The sequence below is a fragment of the Eucyclogobius newberryi genome, unplaced genomic scaffold (genome assembly GCF_026437365.1).
Source record: "Eucyclogobius newberryi isolate DKJ021-1_F unplaced genomic scaffold, fEucNew1.0.hap1 SCAF_14, whole genome shotgun sequence".
In the NCBI taxonomy this organism is placed as follows: Eukaryota; Metazoa; Chordata; class Actinopteri; order Gobiiformes; family Gobiidae; genus Eucyclogobius; species Eucyclogobius newberryi.
The window spans coordinates 8,560,444-8,583,433 of NW_027315768.1; the positions used below are offsets into that span (position 1 = coordinate 8,560,444).

Below are 22,990 nucleotides of genomic sequence, written 5' to 3' on the forward strand. Positions count from 1 at the left end.
AGGGAAATTGCACATACATTAACATGAATCAACATCCACCAATAAATGTGCCTGAGTTAGCTCATTGTCCTCACTAGTCCTGCTGTGAATAAGGCAGCTGAAAAATGGGACCATTCCTGGGTTTAAGCTTCACAGAAAACAACACTGAACAAACTCTCTGACCCACTTCCTCTTATCTTTATCGCCATCATTTTCCCCTGTTCGTTCCATTGTTTTTGGTTCGTTCCGTCTGTATTCTCATCTTGGTTTGCTCAGAGATAACCCACTCGACGGGCGGCACTGAACAGACCCCTTAATGTGATTTATGCAGGGCAGGACTCGCCGCCTCAGTGTTTCCTACATGTATCTCTTCTGTCTGCTCCGAGAGGGAACCCCAGCCACAGTAGCTCGAGAAGCCAAGCAAACTGTGCAAACTGAATATACAGGACACATGGGTTTAGAGCAGGTTCTCAAACCTTTCACACCAAGAAAATAGTTGGCTTTTTGAGAACCACCAGATATAAAACAGTAGTAGTAAAGGTAGTTCTAAATAATAATTTGTCTGTAAATAAAACAAATAGTACAACTGCAGGTTAAACCACATACCAGCTCTTGGCATTGGTATTTCAAGTTGAAGAACTTAAATCATGTTTGGGAAACACGCTTTAGAAGCAAGATCCCATTTCCGGCTATAAGATTGGCATTAGATCTCCCTCTGCTGACAGATGTAGCCATGCACCATAAAAAAAACCTTTTAGCTGTACAGTACCAGTCCTCTTCAGTACAGCTGTCTTTTGTAAGCTTATTTGTATTGAGATTTTTGAGATTGAAGACAAAAACTGAAATTATTAGCTGTAAAAACGCACATCTGTTTTTAAGTTTGACTCATTTCAGTGTAATAACCATGCTGCTAATTTTCTCATTTTAATTCGCATCCCTCTCCAATTTGTTCATCAGAGAGCACTAGACACTGTATCCAAGTCAAGAGCACATTTTTCAAGGTATCAAACCAAATAAATACCACTACAACGTCTCCAAAAGTATTTCCTAAACACATATAACACGTGAATAAAGCATTAGTACGGGACCCGCTTTTGCAAACAAAATGAGAGCAACACGGCGCTAAAGGAGGCTAGCAAACAGTCCTTGAATATTCACAGCACAAGGGTTTGGAGCGTTTGTAGAGCACGCTGAATGATGGATGGAGGAGAAGAGAGGAGAAGAGAAGAGAAGAGAGAGGAAGTGTGTTTGGCGGGAGGGGTTCAGTGTGAGAGTTACAGTTAAAGTCAGACTAAAGCAGGTCAAACAGGCAGAGGAGAGCCATCCTGTGAGTTTAAGCATGAAAGAGAAGCGCAGTGCGGGTGACTGTCAGATGATTCTTTTACAAACTGGATATGATCTCGGAGGAGGAGGCTCGTTTCCTCAGAGAAGGATGCATGTGCGCCCTTGTTTCTGTCTCCTGTCATGTCTGGTGCTGCTGCTTCTGCCTCTAAAACACTCACTACATGTATATACTGTAACCTAAAGTAAATCGTTACATATTTAACTATTACTCGGAACTGCCACAATTTATTGAACCTGAACTTTTGTTGAACTACGTTTTGTTTTAAGATGTTAGTTTTTAGTTTGAATAATTATCAAGTCTTAAAGGTCATATATTTAAAACTGACTTATTCGAGGTTCTAAAGTGGAAATATAATCCATTCTTAATAATTTAATTGGCCTCTACTGTCAGCAGTGGGAATGCACAATGAAAACAAAACTGAAGGCAACTGTGAATGCTTTGCTAATAGAGTTTGTTGAGAACACAATTTGACAACAGAACGAGGCTTGTGGTGATTTATGGACTTAAAAACAGCAAATAGATTATGAACACTAAATTACTTGAACACTAATCTGGAACTAATCTTGAAAAGGAGCATTTTTCTTAGGCTCAGAGAGAGATAGAGGGAGGACCTCGTAAACAGGATGAATGAAACAAGCACGAATGAAGCTAAACACAACTCCAGCTATGTTTTTGACGAGGGAACAATGTTATAACAAGGTTCACAGCTCCAAAAAGTTCATTTTGCACACCACGTGTCCTTGAAACTTTTTTTGTGACCTGCAGCAAGGGCTCGTCTTGTTGCGTCACTAGTTCATTAGAATCAGTCTGGTGACGTTGACATCCCCTCTCATCACCCTCTGTCTTCCTTTTTCCTTATTTTGGCTTCAGTCTTTGAGCTGGGCCGTGGTTTGGCAGTTGCGGTGTCTCCTCGTTAGCTCCTCGGTTCAGGTAGCGTCGCCGCCGTGCCGCTCCGCTCTGCTCCGGCCCGGATGCCAGACAACCAAGCGTCAGTTTGAGTGAGCCAAAGGTTAGCGGGATCGCCCCTTCATCACCGCGAGGGGCTAATGAGCTGCGACTGTGTGAATAATACAGAGGTGGGCACGTCGCCATGGAAACAAGGCACCAGCGACAGGGAAGTTTGAATAAGAAGTACCACAGATGGCCACTAGGAGCTGAAAGGCTACACTTTTCGTTCCGTGAGCTAGTACACAATGTTGTTTTATCGCAACAATATCTACAAACAACTCACGGTGGTGCTATTCCACAACAGAAATCTACAGTTTACTTTCAATGAAATTAAAATGATAACAATGTAGAACAAATTATAGACGATAATATAGGGACTAATCTTTGCCACTGACCCAAAAAAATATCTTAAAATATATAACACAATGAAAATAATAAATAGTCAGTCGTTGTCGATATTAATTCTCGTGACAGGCCTGCTAAACGGACCAACTCCACCAGAACAAAGCAGCTATAGACTAAACCTGGAGTAGGTCTTAATTAGGGTTAGGATGTTTGATGTCAAGGTATATTGTGATATTTTCAATTATGTTACAATTACAGTTTTAGTATCACAATGAAAAACAAAACCTACACTTTTCTCAAATTCAAACTTCATCTCTTATAACGGACATCTGCTTGACTGATTGCTAGTGACAACTCAAACTTACAACAGTGGCTCAATGTTAAGTTATGTCAAAAAACAGTTGCTGCAATAATTAAAAAGAAATTTGGAGAAAATAAAAAAATCGTGTGGCGCTAAATCCCGTAAATCTGGGCCATTTATCCCTGTGCTCTGGGCCTGTGATGCAGCTCCATCAGGTGTACCATTAGTGAACACGTTGAAGGCGTTGTCGATGGTCTACCACACCAATACAACAGCCCTAATGAGTCTTCGGAACACGCTGACAGTAGCCGGTGACACAGCTGCATTAGAGGGACTGTGATCCAAAGCATTGAGGGTGTTATAGAAGGTCAGAATACTGTGAGACCTGCCATAATTAACCAGTTTATCCCTGCGCTGTAGGTCCTGTGATGGAGCTGCATCAGAGGGACTATTTGTCGGATCGTTATCGAGCTCTCATTATAGATGGATAGATCATACCTCATCATCAAATCTAAGATTGGAAATTTCTCCTGGCAACACGCAATCCCAAAAATGCACAACCAAACTCAATACTTGAATGTTCAGTGTTGTATGAACCACCGAAGCAAGTTCCTAGTTTGTGATAATTTTGTTCACTGACAATGACAATAAACCTTTTTCTGATTGTGATTCTGAATATCTGTACTGGCAGGTGCAGTTGCTGAAAATTCACATAGAAATGTAAAGAAATGTGTCAAACTTAACCAACTTTATAGAAGTTTCAGATTATGGCTTATTTTCATGCACTGGAATGTACAAATGATCGAGGGTAGAAGAAAGACGGAGCCTTTTACAAAGCTCCAGATTGATGGGAAAAGTGGATATTTGCTGCACCAAATCAAGCCTTACGTTAAACTCCAAATGTATTTTTGCTTTGATTTAGGTTGTTTTAGATTGTTGGGAAAGGATTTAACCCCTGCCTCATCTTGCAGCATGTGGACTGCATCCTGTTTGTGGACTTCAGCTCTGCATTCAACACCAACACGTGGGAACACGTCACATATTGACAAAAAGCCACACATCTGGAAAATTCTGAATGTTTTGACGCTCGGAGGGGAGTGGACTTTAAACCAAGATTCATCAAAACTAGCAGGATTGAAGCTAAATGCAACTCCAGGTATGTTTTTCAATATTAGAACATGGTTAAAAGCACACATTTAGTATAATATGTGTCCTTTCTGTGGCGTCAGCAACTCCCTAGGCAGTTGATAAAGATAAAAACCTTAACCATAACCTATTCTTGAAGAATCTCCCCATTTCATTTTTAGTAAGAAGTGCTATTTTTCCAGACTATCTAACTGCCAAAATAGGCTACAACATACGGCCCAAAAAATGGCGTGACAACAACAAATAAGTCACATGATTGAGACCCATGAATTGCCGACTGGTCTATTGATTTGACGAAATAGAGAAATGTTAGAAGAGATACAATCCCTATTTTTTTTTTGTGAAACACTGTTTACACAATTGACTGCTTAGAAAGGTTAACATGTAGGACAGCTTCACATAAGTTACAGTTAAAAAATATTTTTTAACTGTCAAGTTCAGTACACTGCCTTGTAATTAAAACATTTTCTCACAAACATCTACCATCTCTAACTATTTTTGATGATATAAGAAGGTGTAAAATGAATCAGATGTATGGATGTTGCAGATTTAGGACACAATCTAGACAATCGAAACAACATTCTCGTTTAATCCATTTAGTTTTAAGATAAATCATTATCTACAGGTTCATTTAACGATAAAAAAGACCCAAATCAGGCTCGTTGCTATTCATAGCCGATAACTCTTCCCTATAAATATGACATCCTCGGCAAATTCAGTCATCTTGGGGGCCGGAGCTCTGTAAATGTTCAAAACGCAATGAGAATAGAGATAAGAAAAGCGGCTTTATCCCTGTGCTGTGGGCCCTGTGACGCACCTACGCCAGAGGGACCAAAAGCCAAAGAGCTGAAGGCATTGTAGATGGTCAGAACACAAGGAGAACCTCCATAATGAGCTGTTACGTCCGTGTGCAGTGGGCCTTGTGACGCAGCTCTGTCTGAGGGACCACCACAGGACATAATGAGCTGCTTATCTGTGGAAACGCTGTGACTCTTGTGCCGGAGTGATGCAATGTGCTGCTACCATGAGAAATATCCACATGAACAAAAGAGAGGAGCGAGACTGAGAATTATATGGGCCATTATAACAGTGCAGTTCTAAAAATACTCAAATCCTTTGACTTTAAAAAAAGCGAAGGAAAAGAGTTATATATGTTTTGCATGGATTGTCAACTATGGGAACTTTCATGTGACTTGTTTGCTGTTGTCGCCATTTTGCGCACGTCACTGTATGTGCGAGCCTATCGCTGCTTTTAGACAGTCGCATCAAAAAATATCAGACATCTCATAGAAAATGAAAAGGGGCGATAGTTTAGGAAGACAGAAGTTCGGGGGTTTGGCAGGCAAGTCGCTGACACTTAAAAGCAGTGAAAACTTGCCACAGCTAACATCTGTGGACATTTACATTAGAGCCTCAGCCACAGTCGCTCTCTGCACAGACAAGCCCTCAAAGCTTTCAAGAGAACGGACTTTGTGTCTGATCTTACAATATAATATCTGGAGAGTAGAAAATGGGGCTAACGTGAAGTCTGCAAGTAGGCTACTAACATTTATTCGCATAGGCACATCATTTAGAGCGTAAACTAGCGTTAGCCAGCTGCTGCATGGAACAAAGTAGAGATATCGCGATGGCGTGGGGGCGGCTGCCTATTTAGCACAGTCAATTCTGACGCACATTATAACTGAATAATCCACATAAAGCTCCAATGTAGGCCAATAAATTACAACTAACAAACTGTCTCCATTCAACATTGAGCAAGCGCAGTGTGATTGTCCAAATGTCCCATGTTCCTCTTCATCTCGCTGCGCAGGATTTGTTAAAAGCGCAGTCCTTCTCTCATTCCTGCGTAAAGGTTTACACTTTCTCCCGTGTGTGCACTGCTGCTGCTGCTGGCCACATGTTTCACGCCTCGTCCTTCATCTGCACTTGGTTCCTAAAGAAAGCGATGTGACTCATCTGGTCCAGGTGGCCTCTGAGCGCACCGTGCTCACCGTTTGCTCCTGCTCCGCTACACTTACTAGTTAATCCATTTCTGACAACAAACAGGATCTTTGAGGATATTATAGAAGAATAATCCTTTCAAGTGAGACTAGTTGGTGAAACCCACGGCGCCGCGAGCATACGGCCTTCTGTCCTCACGATGGCACCAACAAGTGCGTCGTGTCATTTTGGACGGATGAGGTTTGACTCACATAACGGTAAAAATTGAAACTGAAAGTACTTTTGTTGTTGCTCCGACAGCGCAGAGCTCAACTAGCTTGTAAGCTAAAGGCAGGGGGAGATAAAGGATGCTTCAACTCCCCCCATATAAACTAATTTCCTCAAGACTCAGACTCAGAAACATCTTATTTAAGGAGAGAAAGGTAGATTTCATGGTAAAACTAAATCACACAGTCTCACAAAATGAACTACATTGACCATGTTCATCTGAGCTAGACCTTTAAATATTAGTATAATTATTGCACAATCACATAGCTGTACAGTTCATACATGATTTGACACATTTGACAGGTTTTTAGTTTTTTATGTAACTTAATTGTTGATGTTCTGAATGAGATGAGAGTTGTTCAAATGTATTATCTTTGAACCAATTCCAAAATATTAAAAGTAAACTTGGGGTACCCACGACTCACAAACCCTGTGGCATATTGAAAGTATTCATATTTAGAAACTGAGAATGTACATTTTTAAAACCCCATGCCCTGAATCTGTCTCAATGCAGTGTCATTTCCACCATGTATCCACCTCCACTACGACATCTTTATGTGTGATACTGATATTCAATGTAATATAATGTGTTACAGCTAAAAACACAATGTTCTTTTGGTGTGACTTCATCTTGTTACATGTTCTCTGATATTATAATGGGATTTTGTTGTAGTTTATTTCTTATCTCTCTAACTCTTATCCCTCTTAACTCTTCTGTTCTCTCATGCTATTAATCTAATGCATTTGGTTTTAATACAACGTGTGAGGTCTCTCTGTGTGGGTTTGCATGTTCTCCTTATGTATGATTGGGTAGTTCCGTAGGCTTTACTGGATAGGACAGTGCAGTGTGAAGTGGAGAAGACACTAGGGAGGGACATGCAGCAAATTGTTCAGACTCGCTGTAATTAAAAGATCATTCCACAGGTATCCATCTATCTTTTCCATTGTTGGAGTTTTACATCCCAGACACATCATACGTTTCTACAGTTAAGAGAACAACAATTACATTATGTTTAATTGAACATATTTGGATATTTTGATTTTTGTGTGTGTTTTTAAATATATATAGTAAGAGGATCAGCGATAGTAAAATTGAAATATCACTATCGCAAAGTTTACACTGAATATTTGGCAACTCTTTGTTCACAAGTTTTTGACAACACACAAGACAAGAATTCTATTATAACCTTATAGAAAATGAATCGCCAATATCTTTCAACATCCACAATTGTTTAACCTTTTGTCCTGCTCCTGCTCTTGTCTTCTCTCTTTTCCTCTCCTTCTAAGCAGCTCTAGGTTGCATTTCGGTTCCTGCGTGGTCTCGACTGGAAGCCTTGTCCTGTACAATACATTTTTAACGCGATGTGGAAGCGGATCAATTATTCAGCCCTTCAAAACTACAGCCGCCTGCCTCTGCACAGCCAGCGCCAAACACAGCCCGCTAACATCCAGCTAGCGGCCGCACCGACTGCCATTTCATTTTCATTGTCCGTGGAAGTTTACTAGTTTAGAAGGAAACGATGGAGCACAAGTTTACGGTTCTCAGGGCTTTTCTATCCCAGCTTTACTTTTAAATTAATACAGCTTTTGTAATGTTTCACTTAACAATTCAATTCAAATGTGCTTTTCATGAATTATTTAGTTCTTAAAGTACTTTTGGAGCCTCTTTAGCGTTGGAATTTCACCTTGCATAACAACTTCTATAAACATGTGAGTGTGTGTGTGTGTGTGTGTGTGTGTGTGTGCGTGCGTGTGTAAAATTGCCCCCTACTGGCGTACTTTGGACTTTATTGGCTTTTACACCTTTGCATTTGTATTTTTTTAAATAATGGGAAACACTTTATAATAACTACACTTTTATCTGCCTTAATAAAGCATGAAAACACTAATTTATAATGAAAATTGGTGATTAAGGCTTAGTAACTACTTAATTGACGTTAAGGTGGAGAGATAGAGATAGACCCCACTAGACATGTTTTAGTTGCTTGGCTATGGCTAGAAATAGTTCTTTGGCCTGTTTGAATTCTTGTTTAGCCTTTAGTCTTGTTTTAGTCCGGGTTTAGACCTGTTTTGGAGCTGGTTTAGACTTTGTTCTTTCCCATCTTGGAGATAATTCTAACCTGGTTGGGTCCTGGTTCAGGGGGAGTTAATCAGGCTACGTGAGCAAAGTAGGGCAAACACAGTTAATGCTAAAATATTAATATGAGAATAATGTTAGACAGAGAACACAGAAATCACAGATGCTGGTACTATGGTGTGGTCTGATACTAGTTCTGTTGTAGATTCAGACTATTCTAAACGTTTCAGGAAATGTCCATTATACCCGTAATTCTAATATTTTATTTTTAGTATCAACTTGTTTAAAACGGGTCTATTCTGATGTGTAGTGTAAATCCATAAAAGTATAGTCTAGTGATTTTTTCCAGATTTAAACAGGCAATCTTCTTCAATAGACACAGAAACATATTATGCCAAATCAAGTTTTTTTTAAAATCCTATACGATTTTGAGTAAACCTGCGCTGTCCTGCATTTGAGACAGTTTTCACTTTTCTCCGCTGACCAGAGGGGAAAGTAACTTGGGCTAACTGTCCACCTGGATTCAACCAAGCAAACAGTCACGACCCTTCTACTGGAGAACAGCTGCAGGTGACGATCTTTCATCTGCACCACGATATTTAAACCCAACTGATGCAGTGAGCGGCTTCTCATTTCTGAAACAACAATGTAAAAAGACGGATCCCGAGGTCATGGATGAGATGTCAGTATGTTTGATACAAGAGAAGACATCTAAGGAGAAACAGTAACTAATCTACTCCAGCTCTGAACCCAGTGAGAGTGTTTGGGACGAGCTGGAGAAGGCTTTGTGCAGTGGTCACTCTCTCCATCATCAACATAAGATCAACTGGTGAAAAATAATGACACGCTGGATGGAAATAAATCTTTTAAATTGCAATTATTGAAACTATGCCACAGCAAATATGTGCTGTAATCAAAGCTAAATATTTGAGCGTGTGTTCCGGTGGCCACTTTTTTTTCGGACAGGCAGCACCTGGTATTTGTGCTTTGCTTCTGTACTCTCCCTAGATTATTTCGGTGTGTATAAAATATCTGACGACTTTGTACTTCCTCTACTTACATTATGGTCATTACAGAGGATTGTTTTGCTGTTTTGCAGTACAAGGACACTTTTTGTCCTTCTTAAACTTTTGGTCCCACAGTGCAGACTCACCACATTACTTAGACTAGAATAGAATCAATAGTTTATATACTTTGGCCCTTGCTTACAGAATAGATTAGAATTAGCTCTACCTATGACACATCTGCTGCTCATGTCAAACCAGGAAGTATCACCATAAACTTCACCAAATTTGTCAAACCATAAACAATTAACTAGTAAAATCTCATTAAGTTAACTACATTTGAGTTAAATGAGAAGTCTAACCACTTTTTTAATTGTACATCTGTTGCATTTTAATTGTACGTCTGTCGCAACCAACGGCCAAAAGTCGAAATTGTAACTTGTTAACAGATTATTTTTAAACACAATTGATTTGCCAAATGCAGATTCAGTACTCAACAAACCCTTGTGTCCGGTGCATGTGTCACTCACCCCCACTCCGTCCTCCTGTCGGTGCTGCTTCCACGCCTGACCGGTGTCACTATACAGCAGCATGTAGCGGCTCACCCAGTCCTCGCTGTTAGCCCGGCCCTGAGTGGACACAGCCGTCACCTCCATGCGCTCCCGGAGGTCCAGCTGCAGCCAGGGTTCACGGTCCGTCACCATGGGAGACCAGCCGCCTGCTCCTTGGACCACAATAACATCGTCAACAGGTCAGTTCAAGACAAAAAGATGGCAAGGTAATACTCAAAAATGTAACTTAAAGGCCCAGTATGTAACTTTTTCTGGTGGAGGGGCTCCCACCAGCTTGTCTACATGGGAGGTTTGTTTTTTTTGATATTCCAGAGTATGGCATTAAACCTATCTATCAAAGTAATGCCAAAAAATCCCTGTAGAAAACAGAATTGTGAAATCTACACCATGACCTCTTTGATCAGAATCGCAAAATTCTGTGCATGCAAACTAACTATATTTTTGGCTGGCACAAACGTATCGACAAAGGTTGTGTTTGGCTTAGTCAAAAGAGTCACTAGAACCAGGAAGTATGATCACATTAGTCCTGTTCTCAGGTCTCTGCACTGGCTCCTGTGGCTCAGAGAATAGACTTTAAAGCAGCTCTGCTTGTGTACAACTCTCTCCATGGCCTAGCACCAAAGTACATCTTGGATATGTTAGTGCCATATGAACCATCTCGGACTCTGAGGACCTCAGGGACCGGCCTCCTGCTGGTGCCAGAGTCAGGACAAAACATGGGGAATCTGCGTTTCAGTTTTATGCAGCTAAAATCTGGAACATTCTTCCTGAAGATGTGAGACAGGCTTCAACTCTGACAATGTTCAAATCTAAGCTAAAAACAGTTTTGTTTAGCTGCGCATATGACTGAAAGGATTTTTTCTTTGCACTCTTCTCTTTTGTTTGTGATTTTATTAGTTTAGACAATCAGTTGGATTGATACTTTTAAATTTAGTTAATTTTATTGTATTTCTGTTTCCGTAATTTCTTTGTGATTTTAATGCATTTTTCCTGCTGTGTGAAGCACTTTGAATTGCCTTGTGTATGAAATGTGCTCTACAAATAAACTTGCCTTGCCTTGCCTTGCTTTAGTCTAAAGATGTGAGTTTGTTGGCTGTTCAAATTTCCTATAAGTTATGTGTCCTTTCCCCCTGTATCTACAGCGTTGTAACACCGAAATTTCCCCATGTGTGGACAATAAAGGATTATCTTATCTTATGATTTTGAGCTGGTGGCAGTAATTTCATAATGTAACCCTATCCTCACACTGCCCTCTGTAACGCAACTCTTACCATCTCGTCTGTTGATCTTGGCTTGTTGTGCGCCGTAGCTGTAGGACGATTGAGACGAGCTCTGGAACGAGGACTGGGGCAGGGAGGAGACCAGAGGACTGCTGCAGCTGTCTGTAACAGGACACAGGAGAATGTGTGAGACCATACAGGTACACAGGCAGACGGACACAGAGAAGGTGAGCAGAGGACCGGTGCAACAGTCTGTAAGACGAACACAGAGTTTGAAACATTAAGATAAGATAAGATAAGATATTCCTTTATTGTCCCACATGGGGAAATTTCATTGGTGCAACGCAGGTAGATACAGAGGTAGATACAGAAGAACAGATCACTTATAGGAAGTCTGAAAAACACTTTCAGTAGAAGATCTCCTATAAATAAATAAAAACTCCCATAGACAAATAAATACATAAATACCATTGCATGTGATCCCGACAGTAATTGCACATGAATATGTGTCACGACAGCACATAGATTGCACATGAATTTCACAGTAATTGCACATACGACAGAATTGCACATCAGTATTAGGTTAGGTCAGTATTGCGACGGGATAACGTGACGATCTCCGGGTAAGACGACTGTTCTCCGCAGTTTCATCAGTTCCTCCTTTGTGTAAATGCGGTACGGCGCCGGGCGGGGGGCGGGGCCGGAGCCGGGGGCGGGGGCGGGGCCGGAGCCGGGGGGCTCAGAGCCAAGACACATCGCAACGACACGACGAAAACACTCAATCCAGCCGAATAAAGTCAAAACAAGTTAATTTAAGGCGATTCCAGTGCGTGTCCCGATCGTTCGTGAAGTTCCTCTTTCATATAAACGTGTATATAAACGTGTACCGACGACACGCCGTACTTTAGCGCGGCCGGAGGGCAGGGGGGGGGCTGGTGGGCTCGCTCGGAGCTAGCTCACGTCACAACAACACAACGAACGCAAGGAAAAACGCTCAAATCCAGCCGAAAAAAGTCAAAAACAGTTGAATTAAAAAACTATTCCAGCGCGTGTCCCTATCGTACAGTAAAATAGAAAAAATATACTAACTATATTTACAAAATATAGGAGATAAAGCACAATAAGTGTGAGAAAGAAGAGAGAGCGTTTACACCGGGCTGCCAGCTGTACCAGCGCCTTATGACGTATTGCATGTAGCATAGAGACCCTACAGGTGTTCAGATTATCCTTATGGACAAAAAGCAATTCATCAGCATAGAGATCATACAGGTGTCCAAACTGCCTGTAGGTAAGAAACAATACACAAGACATCAGCATAGAGACCATACAGGTGTACAGACTGTCTTGAGATGAGAAAATATAGACAGAAAATCCGAAATTAGACCAGGCAAGTATACAGACTGTGCAGATGCAATGGAAATCAAACGGGACATTAGCATAAATACAAACATGGGTCTAGATGTTGATATGCGAGAGAAAATAAACGTCATCTGGACACATACAGCTGTCCAGACTGACTGACAGAGAGGACACACTGGGAGGACTGTCTGTGAGAAGACACTCAAAGATTACATGTCATGAAAAGACACAAGTGACTGGACTGTGATTCTCTGTAAAGCACTGTACTAGTAAGTATTCCAGAAACGTCACCAAGGGGTGACTGACAGACATAGAATAGAAGTAAGACATAACTGACGCAGGTGTCCAGACTGACTGACAGTTAGGAGAGTGTGGGACTGAGGCACAACGGCGTTGTAGAAATAATATTGACTGAGAGACTACCAATGTACGAGTTTTCAGTCTGACAGCAGAGACATGAAGGCTGGAGCTTTCTATGAGAAGAACACACAATAATGCAAGCCATACAGACTGGTTTTCCAATTTAGAAGTTAGATCACCATGGAAACAGTCCACTGGACTATGGGATTGTTAAGTGTGACGTCACTTCTGGGTCAGCAGTGCAACAAAACAGCAGATTTGTTGCTTTGCCGTGCCCCGTTTTCTTCAAATAGATCAGCAATCAATAAAAATTACACAGAGAAGCTTTAATTTAATAAATTTCCCGTATAAGAGCAAAGAAGGTGAGTTGAAATTAAATGAACAGTAGTTTTTATTATGTTAACGTTAAATGTTGAAGCTGTTCGCAGCGCTCCGAAGTTATTGCTCACTTACCTACTTCATTACGAACATACTAATTATTCACCAAGATGAGTTTTCTCAAGCACTTTTCACATCTTTCAGAGCACAATTTCCAGCACAGTAAAGCTAACAACAACTAGCATGCTAACAACTCAATTATTTAAATTGACACAGCAGTCTCACAGAGCTGCTTTTTACGTTATATAATATGTACTGGGACCAAATTACATCTGTGTCTCTGCTGTTTAAACTGTGTGTGATTCCAGTAGATGGTGCCAAAGCAAAGGTAGTCCCGGGTTAAAGGAATTATGGAAGATTTTTTGGCGCCAAATCTGAGTCTCATTTCCTTGTGGCGTGGACAGCCGAGAGTAGTTCATTCACATGTCAATCATAGGATGCACCTACTGCACAGCTGCAGCCTCGTCGGCTCGTCCCCAGGAGAGCAGCACGTTTTCCTGGCTGCACATGCATAGTTGATATGCCGGTGTGTATCCAAGCGCATGGATCTATCTTAATATAGTTACCTCAGTGTACAGGACAAAATTAAGACGGCGAAAGACAGTTCGAGAAGATTCCACGTCACAGATGGAGAAAACGTTATTGAGGAGATTCTGAGTGTTTTTGATGCTTGGAGGGGAGAGGATTTTCTAACCAGGATTCGTCAAATTAGCGTGACTGAAGCTAAAGGCTTCGCCAGGTATGTTTTTGATGAGCATAGTTAAAACATTGTTAAAAGCTCAAAAAAGTTAATTTAGTATGTGTCCTTTAAGCAAAACCAAATCATACACTTCTCCCATACTTTTGTGTGTTTGGTGACCGGTTTCATCTCCGAGAGTTCAGATGGACGTGATTGACGGGTGGATTAGCCAATAAGGGACACGCACAGTTCGTCCGTATCAAAACAAACATGGTCGTTTACGAGGAAAAAATAAAGAGAGCAAATGTCACAATATTAAAATGTCAAACTGTTTCGATCTAAGGAATAGTCTGGATACTCAATATTAATTTAGCTTACAAAATTATTATAGAAAGCTTTTTTGGAGATATTTACTATACTTTTCAACACACTTTCTTGTTTTTTACTAATTCTGATAAAGCTTAAGATCTTTCTAAAACTCTTCAGGAAAGGTCACATTTTGTCCTGTTTATGTGATTTTTTTTTGCGATCAATACTTGCTCAAATTAGTATCTGGTTTCTATACTAATTTATTAATTCATTCATTTTTTCAATGAAAAAATTAGTTTTATCAGTTTTTATCAGTTTTATCTTACATTTTGAGGATATCATTTGATTAAAACTACAAATGTTTTGAACTACAACGGTTAAAATGGTTGAAATTAAAAACTATATCACAATTTGAGCTGTTTAGAGAAGTTAAGATGTCAAAAATATGTTTTTTATATTTGAAATTTATGACACAAAAAACAAAACCAGAGAGAGCACAGAAGATAATGTGATGTCAAAAACAACCTGTGGTGCTTTGTTAATCTCAATCTAATCAATACTAGTTTTAATATTGATTATTCTCTGAAGAACATTTATATCACTGAAACGTGATTGCACAGTTCTGTTTGAGTTTGGCTGGAGATAGTGAGATATCATTCTGGATAAAAACAGAAGTGTAGAAGTTGTGCAGGTTATCCATGAGAAGCAAAACAAGCAATATATCAACCTAAAGACGTAGAGTATGTGTCCAAACTGACAGAGGCCATCAGGGACTGCTACAATTATTCACGAGTTGTCAATTCATTTTATGTGATTTATTTGTAGTCGCCGCCATTTTGAAGACGCCACACATGCTGTTGCCACATTTTGTTACAGTCTTTTTCCAAGATGGATTAAATTCATTATTTGCCTCAAAATTCTACAAAATACTCCATAATGACAAATAAGCCTGTTTTGAAAGTCACCGCACACTGCTGCTAATTACAGCCACAAGTATTATTGATATTTTTCAACAACAACAATATCTTTAGAAATTTAGAATTGAACTGACACCAAATGTTAGTGCGAGTGGTTTTGGTGAATGTGAGTTCTTAATCCGTTCTGTCAAAACTGTACAAAATAGAAATAAATCTGGTAATTTTCCCTTTTATATTTCAAACAGTGAGAAGCCCTCTAGAGCTTTATTTCAGCTCATTTGTCTGTGACGGCTTTGAACAGAGAAAATAATTGCGCCTGTCTACTTTTAACAAGTGCACGGACTTCCAAGAGCGTTAAGAGAGAAAGAAAAGCATTAATGGAGAACTTGAACACATTTGTACCATTAAAAGGCTAAACAATAAGAGGATTATTATTTGGTTTCCAAACAGTGTCATCCATAACCGTACTAATAACTCAATACTGGCAATAAAGCATTTGCAAAGACTTATTTTTTTACATACTTCATTTTAAATAACTTGTTGAATTGTTAAAATTTGTTGTCATGGAATGGAAAAAAGGACTTTCAGACTTCATTTGGAAATGGACATATTTGATCAACTTTGGACTAAATTGGACATAAATGTGTCGTAATTTTATTTATTTTTTATCATACGTATGCCATTATTATTGTTCATTACTTTTGGTGTGTGTAAAAAATGTAATGAATGAAATGAACAAAATGAACAAAATGTATTAAATTAATTAAATGGAAAAAAATATTTGTTAGACTTGCCACAACCACCCAGAAAAATGTAGAGTAACCCAGAAGATAATACTACTGTTACTTAAAAATTATGTTACTTACGTAGAAGTACAAAGTTGCGATCCAAGAAATTACTGAATAAGATTAAAAAATATTTTGCGAACTCAATAAACGAGTCTGTCTGGAAAAAAACATCTGATTTATAATTTGGAGTTTATATCACACAAATAGTGTTGGATGTTGGGTATGATGGATGTGATGAATTATTCTGCTGAAAGGACTGACTATGAAGGATGTTACAGCACATTTCTGATGGTCTGGTCATTGTAGTGCCACTTTCCTTGACCGTTTGATTATATAAACTATAACATCAGCCTGCCCAGGGACAAGGGCTGGGGACGTTTGATTTGTTTCGATACAATACCTGTCTTTCAACACCTAAACAGATAAACACTATTTTAAAATACAACTATATCTCAAACAAACTTGCACGTGTACCACCTCAAGCTTGAGTTTCACGTTTGTTTTCTCCGTGCAGCACTTTATGTCAAAGTCAGCACATGCTTTTGGCAGCTTTACACTTTAACCATGCGTTTTCCTGTTGAGGAGGAGTATTATGAAGAATATTTGATCATATTTTCATTTTGGCTGCATCTTCACACCGCCGTGCTGCACCACCTTCACTTTAGGATTAGGCTTTTACCTGGACCGAGGAGCAGGATGATTACTGCGAAGTTTGGATCATATTATCCATTTGGCTTCAATTTCTTGCGGACACTGCAGACCGTGACTGGATGAGGATTTATTATAAAGCCCAACACGCAGACTTCACACACAAGGCCCCGCACTGGAGTCTGTTTGTCAGGTAAAAATTCAGCTCTTCTGTTTACAGGTAAGATGATACATGAATATGTTCAATGTGAGTGCCAGCTTCTGTGCTCAGCCCTATCAGGGACTGCTGATGGAAATGAGCACGCCTGTGCTACAAGCTGGGCTCTGAAAACTAATCAGAGTTAAAAGTACACCAAAGGTCTCCCCGCGTCTCACAGACATTGCACATGTTTCTGCTGATAACGGTAACACATACGTGTAGTTATGGATACAATTGTCTCCAGTCATATGGGCACTTTTGAGTCTCCGCCCACTTTTATGTTCGGCTTCATTCAAAGGCGTCAGATACAAATTGACCGATCTTCTATCATTTTAGTCTTCAACTATTGAGAACCAGCATCAGAACCACAGGAAAACAGCCAGTCATTCTCACAGATGAATTAAATTACTAACTGACAATAAAGAGTGTTTTTTTAATAGGTAATAGTGTTAGCGTGATTAGCACTAGCTTTCCTCTGCCTCAAGCGAACAAACGGCTCCTCACAGAGGACGTAATTTAGAAATATTAACTCATTAATTAATTCATTTAGTTGCCTTCTGATATTAAATTCTGTAAATCGGGCTCCATGTGTTTGATTAAGGGATCTGAAATGTATTCTGTTAATCGTGTATGTTAGCAACAAGCAGCAGTTAGCCTGCTAACCATAGCTTGTGCTAAATGCAGTTATAGTTTTATACTTTGTTCCTCAACCAATAATCGCAAACAATTAATTTAACTATATGACATCCAACATAATAAACAAATGACTTAAAATAAAACTGCAAAAATAAAACCACACAAAATAAAACTACACAAAATAAATATTATCGGTAAACTACAAATTGTGCTCTATAAATAAATGTGATTGATTGATTGATTAGCAGGTGTTTCATGTGAAAACACATGCATCTGATACAGGCATAAGATTAACTTCAGTCAGTCAGTTTTTACCATCGTCTGTGACTTGTCTGAAGCCAAAGCACTGGTCCTCTGTGTTCCCTCTGTCTTCAATAGAAACCACTAAATATCACACAGCATTCAGTTTAATGTTTTCACATTCTGGTCGCACAGGAAGTGACGTCTTTTGTACAAGCACTGTTTAAACATTAAATCTGGACTAAATATAAACTGTAATGATCCTGTATGCTTTTACTTTTCACACACCCACGCACACACACACACACACAACCACCCACCCACGCACACACACACACACACACACACACAACCACCCACCCATGCACATATACACACGCACGCACACACACACACCGTACACACACCATGCACACAACATACACATGCACACACACAAACAATCCGCCCACACACACACACACACACACACAACCATTCACGCACGCACACACACACACACACACACCATACACACAACACACACGCACACACACACACACACATACATACACACATACATATACACACACACACACACACACACACACATACACACACACACACACACACACACATACATATACACACACACACGTTTAATCCCTCTGTCACAACTCAAACTTGTTGAAAATCTAAAGTAACATCTGTGTAGTGACTCTAACAGTGTTTAATCCAGAGAGATTAGAGGCTTTGACACAGCAGCAGCAGCAGATTACAGCAAACTCCACTTTCAACAGCTGTGACAGTGCAAAGACCGGATCACCTCGACTGAACCATGACGCCAGGGTCAATCGATAACACCGTACTAATAATATAACTGTAACAGCAGAAAACATCATCATAATCCTGATCATTTTAGGAGCACAGTTTGTTCATTTAAATTTTGTCGGCACTCGTAAGCACCTTAGGGCTTTCTTTATCATTCTGAGAGTTTCATTTCAGAAAACTGGTCCCATTAGAAAACTGGTGGCACAATAGGAATGTAAGAAAATGAACTGAGACATAATTTGCTTTTTTCGTGTTTTGATCTTGAGCTATAACAGAAGCAGATCATCATTTTACACGTACAGGGATGTGGGCGGGGATAGGGTGTAGGTGAAAACAGGAATTTTCAGAGCACAGGCTAATACCACATCATTATGCACTGTGCTGGACTTACACAGTTGTAATAACGGAGAGCAGTTCCACATCTCGTGCATGAGCTGCACGTTTGTGTCACTGCGCCGCCATCGAACACAAATGTGGATCGAGTCTATTTTCTTCTCCGCTGGAGTCCGCCATATCAAGCTCCGCAGTTTAGAACGCACCAAACAGGAAAGAGAACGTGAACAACATCCACAACTTCTCAGCCCTGAGGAGTCCAAACACACGCAGCAGGCGAGGGCCCTCAGACAGGGCAGCACGGCTGCATGATGACAAAATACAACTACATCGTAAAATCCTCACTATAATCGTGACTCTAAAACTTTGTGATGGCATATGTGCTATGTTTTAATGTGTAATACCAAAAATACATGTGCATATCTCTGGTTGTGGTGCAGTTTGTGTCAGACGCTCAAATGTTTTGAGAGCTTTTCCCAGTTTCACGTCACTGTCCCCTTTAGCTGACTAATAGGTCAGCAGGGCAGGTCGTCAGCTGATCAAGAAATAATTTACCTCACTACAGCCTTTAAAATATGCTTATATCTTTGAGTCATAAGGGGCAGGAACAAGTCTTTTTGAATCTACTTGTTGTGGAATTTTCATGAGAAATCACTCCTATTGTTAACACGCCCATTATGTTGCTATATTTATCCACATCATTCCTACAGACGTTTTTGCTTATTCGTCTCTGTTAAATACTACAGGACAAACTAAGACATTTCAAACATGCTTCCGGCAAATACGCTCAGGAATGATTCAAAATTGCTCTTTTATGCAGCCCTTGGGCCAAAACTGATTAAATTACAGCACATTTTTCCTCTCACAGTCGTTTTTATCTGTTGTCTGGCTTGGAATGCTAAATGTGCTTGAACGGAAGCATGTGATGAAGACTCCTCAGAGGATTATCACAATAATCAACAGTAAGGGGGCCAGGACATGTTTTTTTTTTTTCTGTTGGCAAATCCTTCCGGCTTTCACGCGCCTCAAAATGGACAGGAACCCAACCCAGATTAAATGTCCTAGTGCCGAACACGACTCACAGATAGAGGCGCCGAGTCCAAGGCTGGATCTCAGCCCGGTGAGAAGGAATATGAAGTTTGGGAAAATAAATGAAGTTGTACTTGGTATCTCACGAACAAGACTTACCAAGTAATTCCCTCTGCAGCCAGTAGATGGCACCAGCACACATTTTAGGATAGACATTTCGACTTGTTTCAACCTGGTCTCTTCCTGGTTTCAGCACACAGTTGTACTGATCATGATTAGACCAAAAGACATTGACAGAATGAGTCTGGAAATGATTCATGGAGTTAAAAACAGCAGAGGAGATTTTCAGAGCCACGTCAGAGCGGGAATTACCACAGGGATATAAACTAAATGTATCTTTCCCTTGACATGCTAATCAAAGCACGCAGTTGTAATGATGTGATTTGAGGCAGAAATTCTCCAAACGAGTCTGGTGGTGATTTATGGACTTATAAACAGCAAAGGAGACCTGAGGATCTCTACATTTGATGTCAGAAAATGTAGTGTTTTGTGAGAAGATGAGCTGTGAATGAGTGTGAATGAAGCTCAGTGCAAGTGATGATTAGAACATGATTAAATAATCAAAAACACCTTTTTTAATAATTTGTGTGTATATATATATATATATATATATTTTTTTTTTTTTTTTTTTTTTTTTTTCATCCTAATTAGTAAGTAGCACAATACTATTATTCATATATTGTGATACTATATTCAATGAAGAATGCTATGTAAATAGATGTGGTTTATTACACATTAGTTGCATTTTAGGAAAAAGGAAACCTGTTGATTTACTATAGACAACATTTGTACCATGTTAATTACTAGTATTCATTTTAATTTGAAATGAAACCGTAGTAAAAATGCATTTGTTTCTTGTCATGAGGTAGCAAGTTCAATATTACTCAAGTAGGAGTAAAGTGAGGTGTAAAATGAAACAAAAACGTTCCTCATGTTCCTCATTTCCTGTGGATGCTTGCTGTCGGTGAGGAGAGTTGCAGAGAGAACATGGAGAAACGTGTGCCAGACGAGTGCTTGTCTGTGGGGAGGACGGGCAGATGGAGGAGGAAGTCTGCCGGACACCACGGACAAAACAAACAAAGCCACATCATTGTTTTCGCTGTCATGTTTATAGAGCCGTGAAAACTCCTCCTCAATACAGATTATCCTCACTGGGAAATAGCTGTCTCCAAAGGGGGACCAAATATTAGTTAATGTTTTGCAAAATTGTCCGTCCTGTCGTTTTATCATAATGTTTTATGGGGGAAATCTACACTTCCTCCTCTGCACCATAAGTTGTGTAGACACAAAGTGGGATCTGTTCAAGATGGATTTGACTACAGGCTATGGTCTCTCCAAAATAAATCTAGCTAATAAAAGGAGAATTTCAATGACCAAGGCAATCTGATATTTTATTGACAATAAAAGACAAATCTAAATATGATTCCTGAGTGCCACTGTTTGATTGATTAAAAGGCACTCACCCGCACCAGTTTTGTTTTCAATAATGAATAGCTGCAGGTTGCTATTATTTAGAATGAAAGAATGTCCTCTATAAAGACTAAAATAGAATGTATTTTATAATAAAAATGTATTTGCTCCAGTAGTTTAGACCTCTGTAAACATCTTCTGACGTTCATGTGATTCTTGTGTCAGTTTATCAGTTCAGATTTCAGTCTACTCTCAAATGTTTATATGCCTGGGTTCTTAAATTAAGGGTTGTGGGGCGCTGAGCTGGGGGTCGCAAGATGATATATAAATCTAACAGAACCACAATTGCAATACAAACCTGCAATTAGATTTTTTTCTAAATTGTGAAACCCTAAATAGTAGCAACCAAAACTACAAAAGGCACTAAATATACTTTCTAAAATGAGGCTTGTATAACTGCTCTGCTCCTTACGATTATAGAGAAAACATGTTCCTCCACAACAACTGTAAAACTGCGTCAAAACCAAAATAATTACTTCCTAAAGCAGGTCTTATCCGTCTCTTTATTATATTTGACAATCACATCAGAGGGGCCTTGGCACAAACACGTTTCTATTTCCGGCCCCTGCAGCCTATTATTAATCCCTAAATGTGCAGAGCAGGGACGCGTCAGGGCTACCCTTTATCACCAGTGCTTTTTGTGTGTGTGACTAAATGGGATCATCATGCGTGCCTGTTTTCTTGGTCTGTATGTATTTATTTTCTCTTATCCAGACCCAAAATGTGAGTTGAGCATCTGTCGAACAGGGTGTTAGCATAGCCGTTAGCTGTTAGCGTCCGCACAATGGTAATCATCCTAATCCACACTTGACATTTGAAAACGAAAGCTCTCGGCAATTTCAGGGCTTTTACGGTCTCTCTGAATAAATCTGAGGCGCAATTGCTCTGAAAAATCTAGTTTTGCTGTTTTTGGTGTTGTTTTTATGGTGATGAAATTTGGCACGAATAAAACGGTACAGTAAGCTAGTAAGGATATTTTTATTGCATTTTGATGATGAAGGCTGTAATAGGGCTGGGAAATATGGTGATACAAATCAGATTTTGTGATCTCATTCTTATGACAATCTGGTATTTTATTCAAATCGTCACATCGTTTATTCAGTCATTTTCTCTTAAAAATGTGAAAAATTGTGTCTGTAAATGTGTTTGTTGAGATTCAAGTATCACACAAAACATTATAAAATGAAACGACAAAGTGCAGAAATATCTGTATCAACGAAAAGAGTTGGTTTTCCGAGCACCACCGGATCTAAATCAGGTCTATAACACAATTTCAGCTCTACAATGGGCCAAAATATAAAAGTCTTAATTAGGAATAAACCATTGCCAAAGTAGTTTTAACTAAGACATTACTGAAGGAAGAGCCAAATTCTAAAAATGACAAAAACACAAGAACGGAAGAACACAGTTTGAGTAATACTACACCAGGCATTTCTGTCTCTTTTTGAGCTGGTTTAAAAACATATAATAATACAATTTAACTTATGATTTTGCCCCAGGAAAATTGTGATATACATTTTTTTGGCATATCGCCCAGCCCTAGCTACAGATTGGACCCTGTTGTTAATGGACCCATTTCTAGAATTATGTCGTTTGAAATGAAAGTATAAGAGCAATCTATATTTTGTCT

The 22,990-nt window shown here is 39.5% G+C and overlaps 2 protein-coding genes across 2 annotated transcripts in view; both read right to left on the reverse strand.

Annotated features, from left to right (window-relative positions):
* Positions 1-22,990, reverse strand: part of LOC140359387 (complement C1q-like protein 2) — a 249,498-nt gene that overhangs the window by 190,059 nt on the left and 36,449 nt on the right. The window lies entirely within an intron of this gene.
* Positions 1-22,990, reverse strand: part of LOC140359386 (contactin-associated protein-like 5) — a 170,950-nt gene that overhangs the window by 111,663 nt on the left and 36,297 nt on the right. The window contains exons 2-3 of the mRNA XM_072444287.1: positions 11,197-11,307; positions 9,884-10,077 (exon numbers count right to left, since the gene is read on the reverse strand). Coding sequence (XP_072300388.1) covers positions 9,884-10,077; positions 11,197-11,307 — 305 coding nt within the window. The remainder of the gene's footprint in view (positions 1-9,883; positions 10,078-11,196; positions 11,308-22,990) is intronic.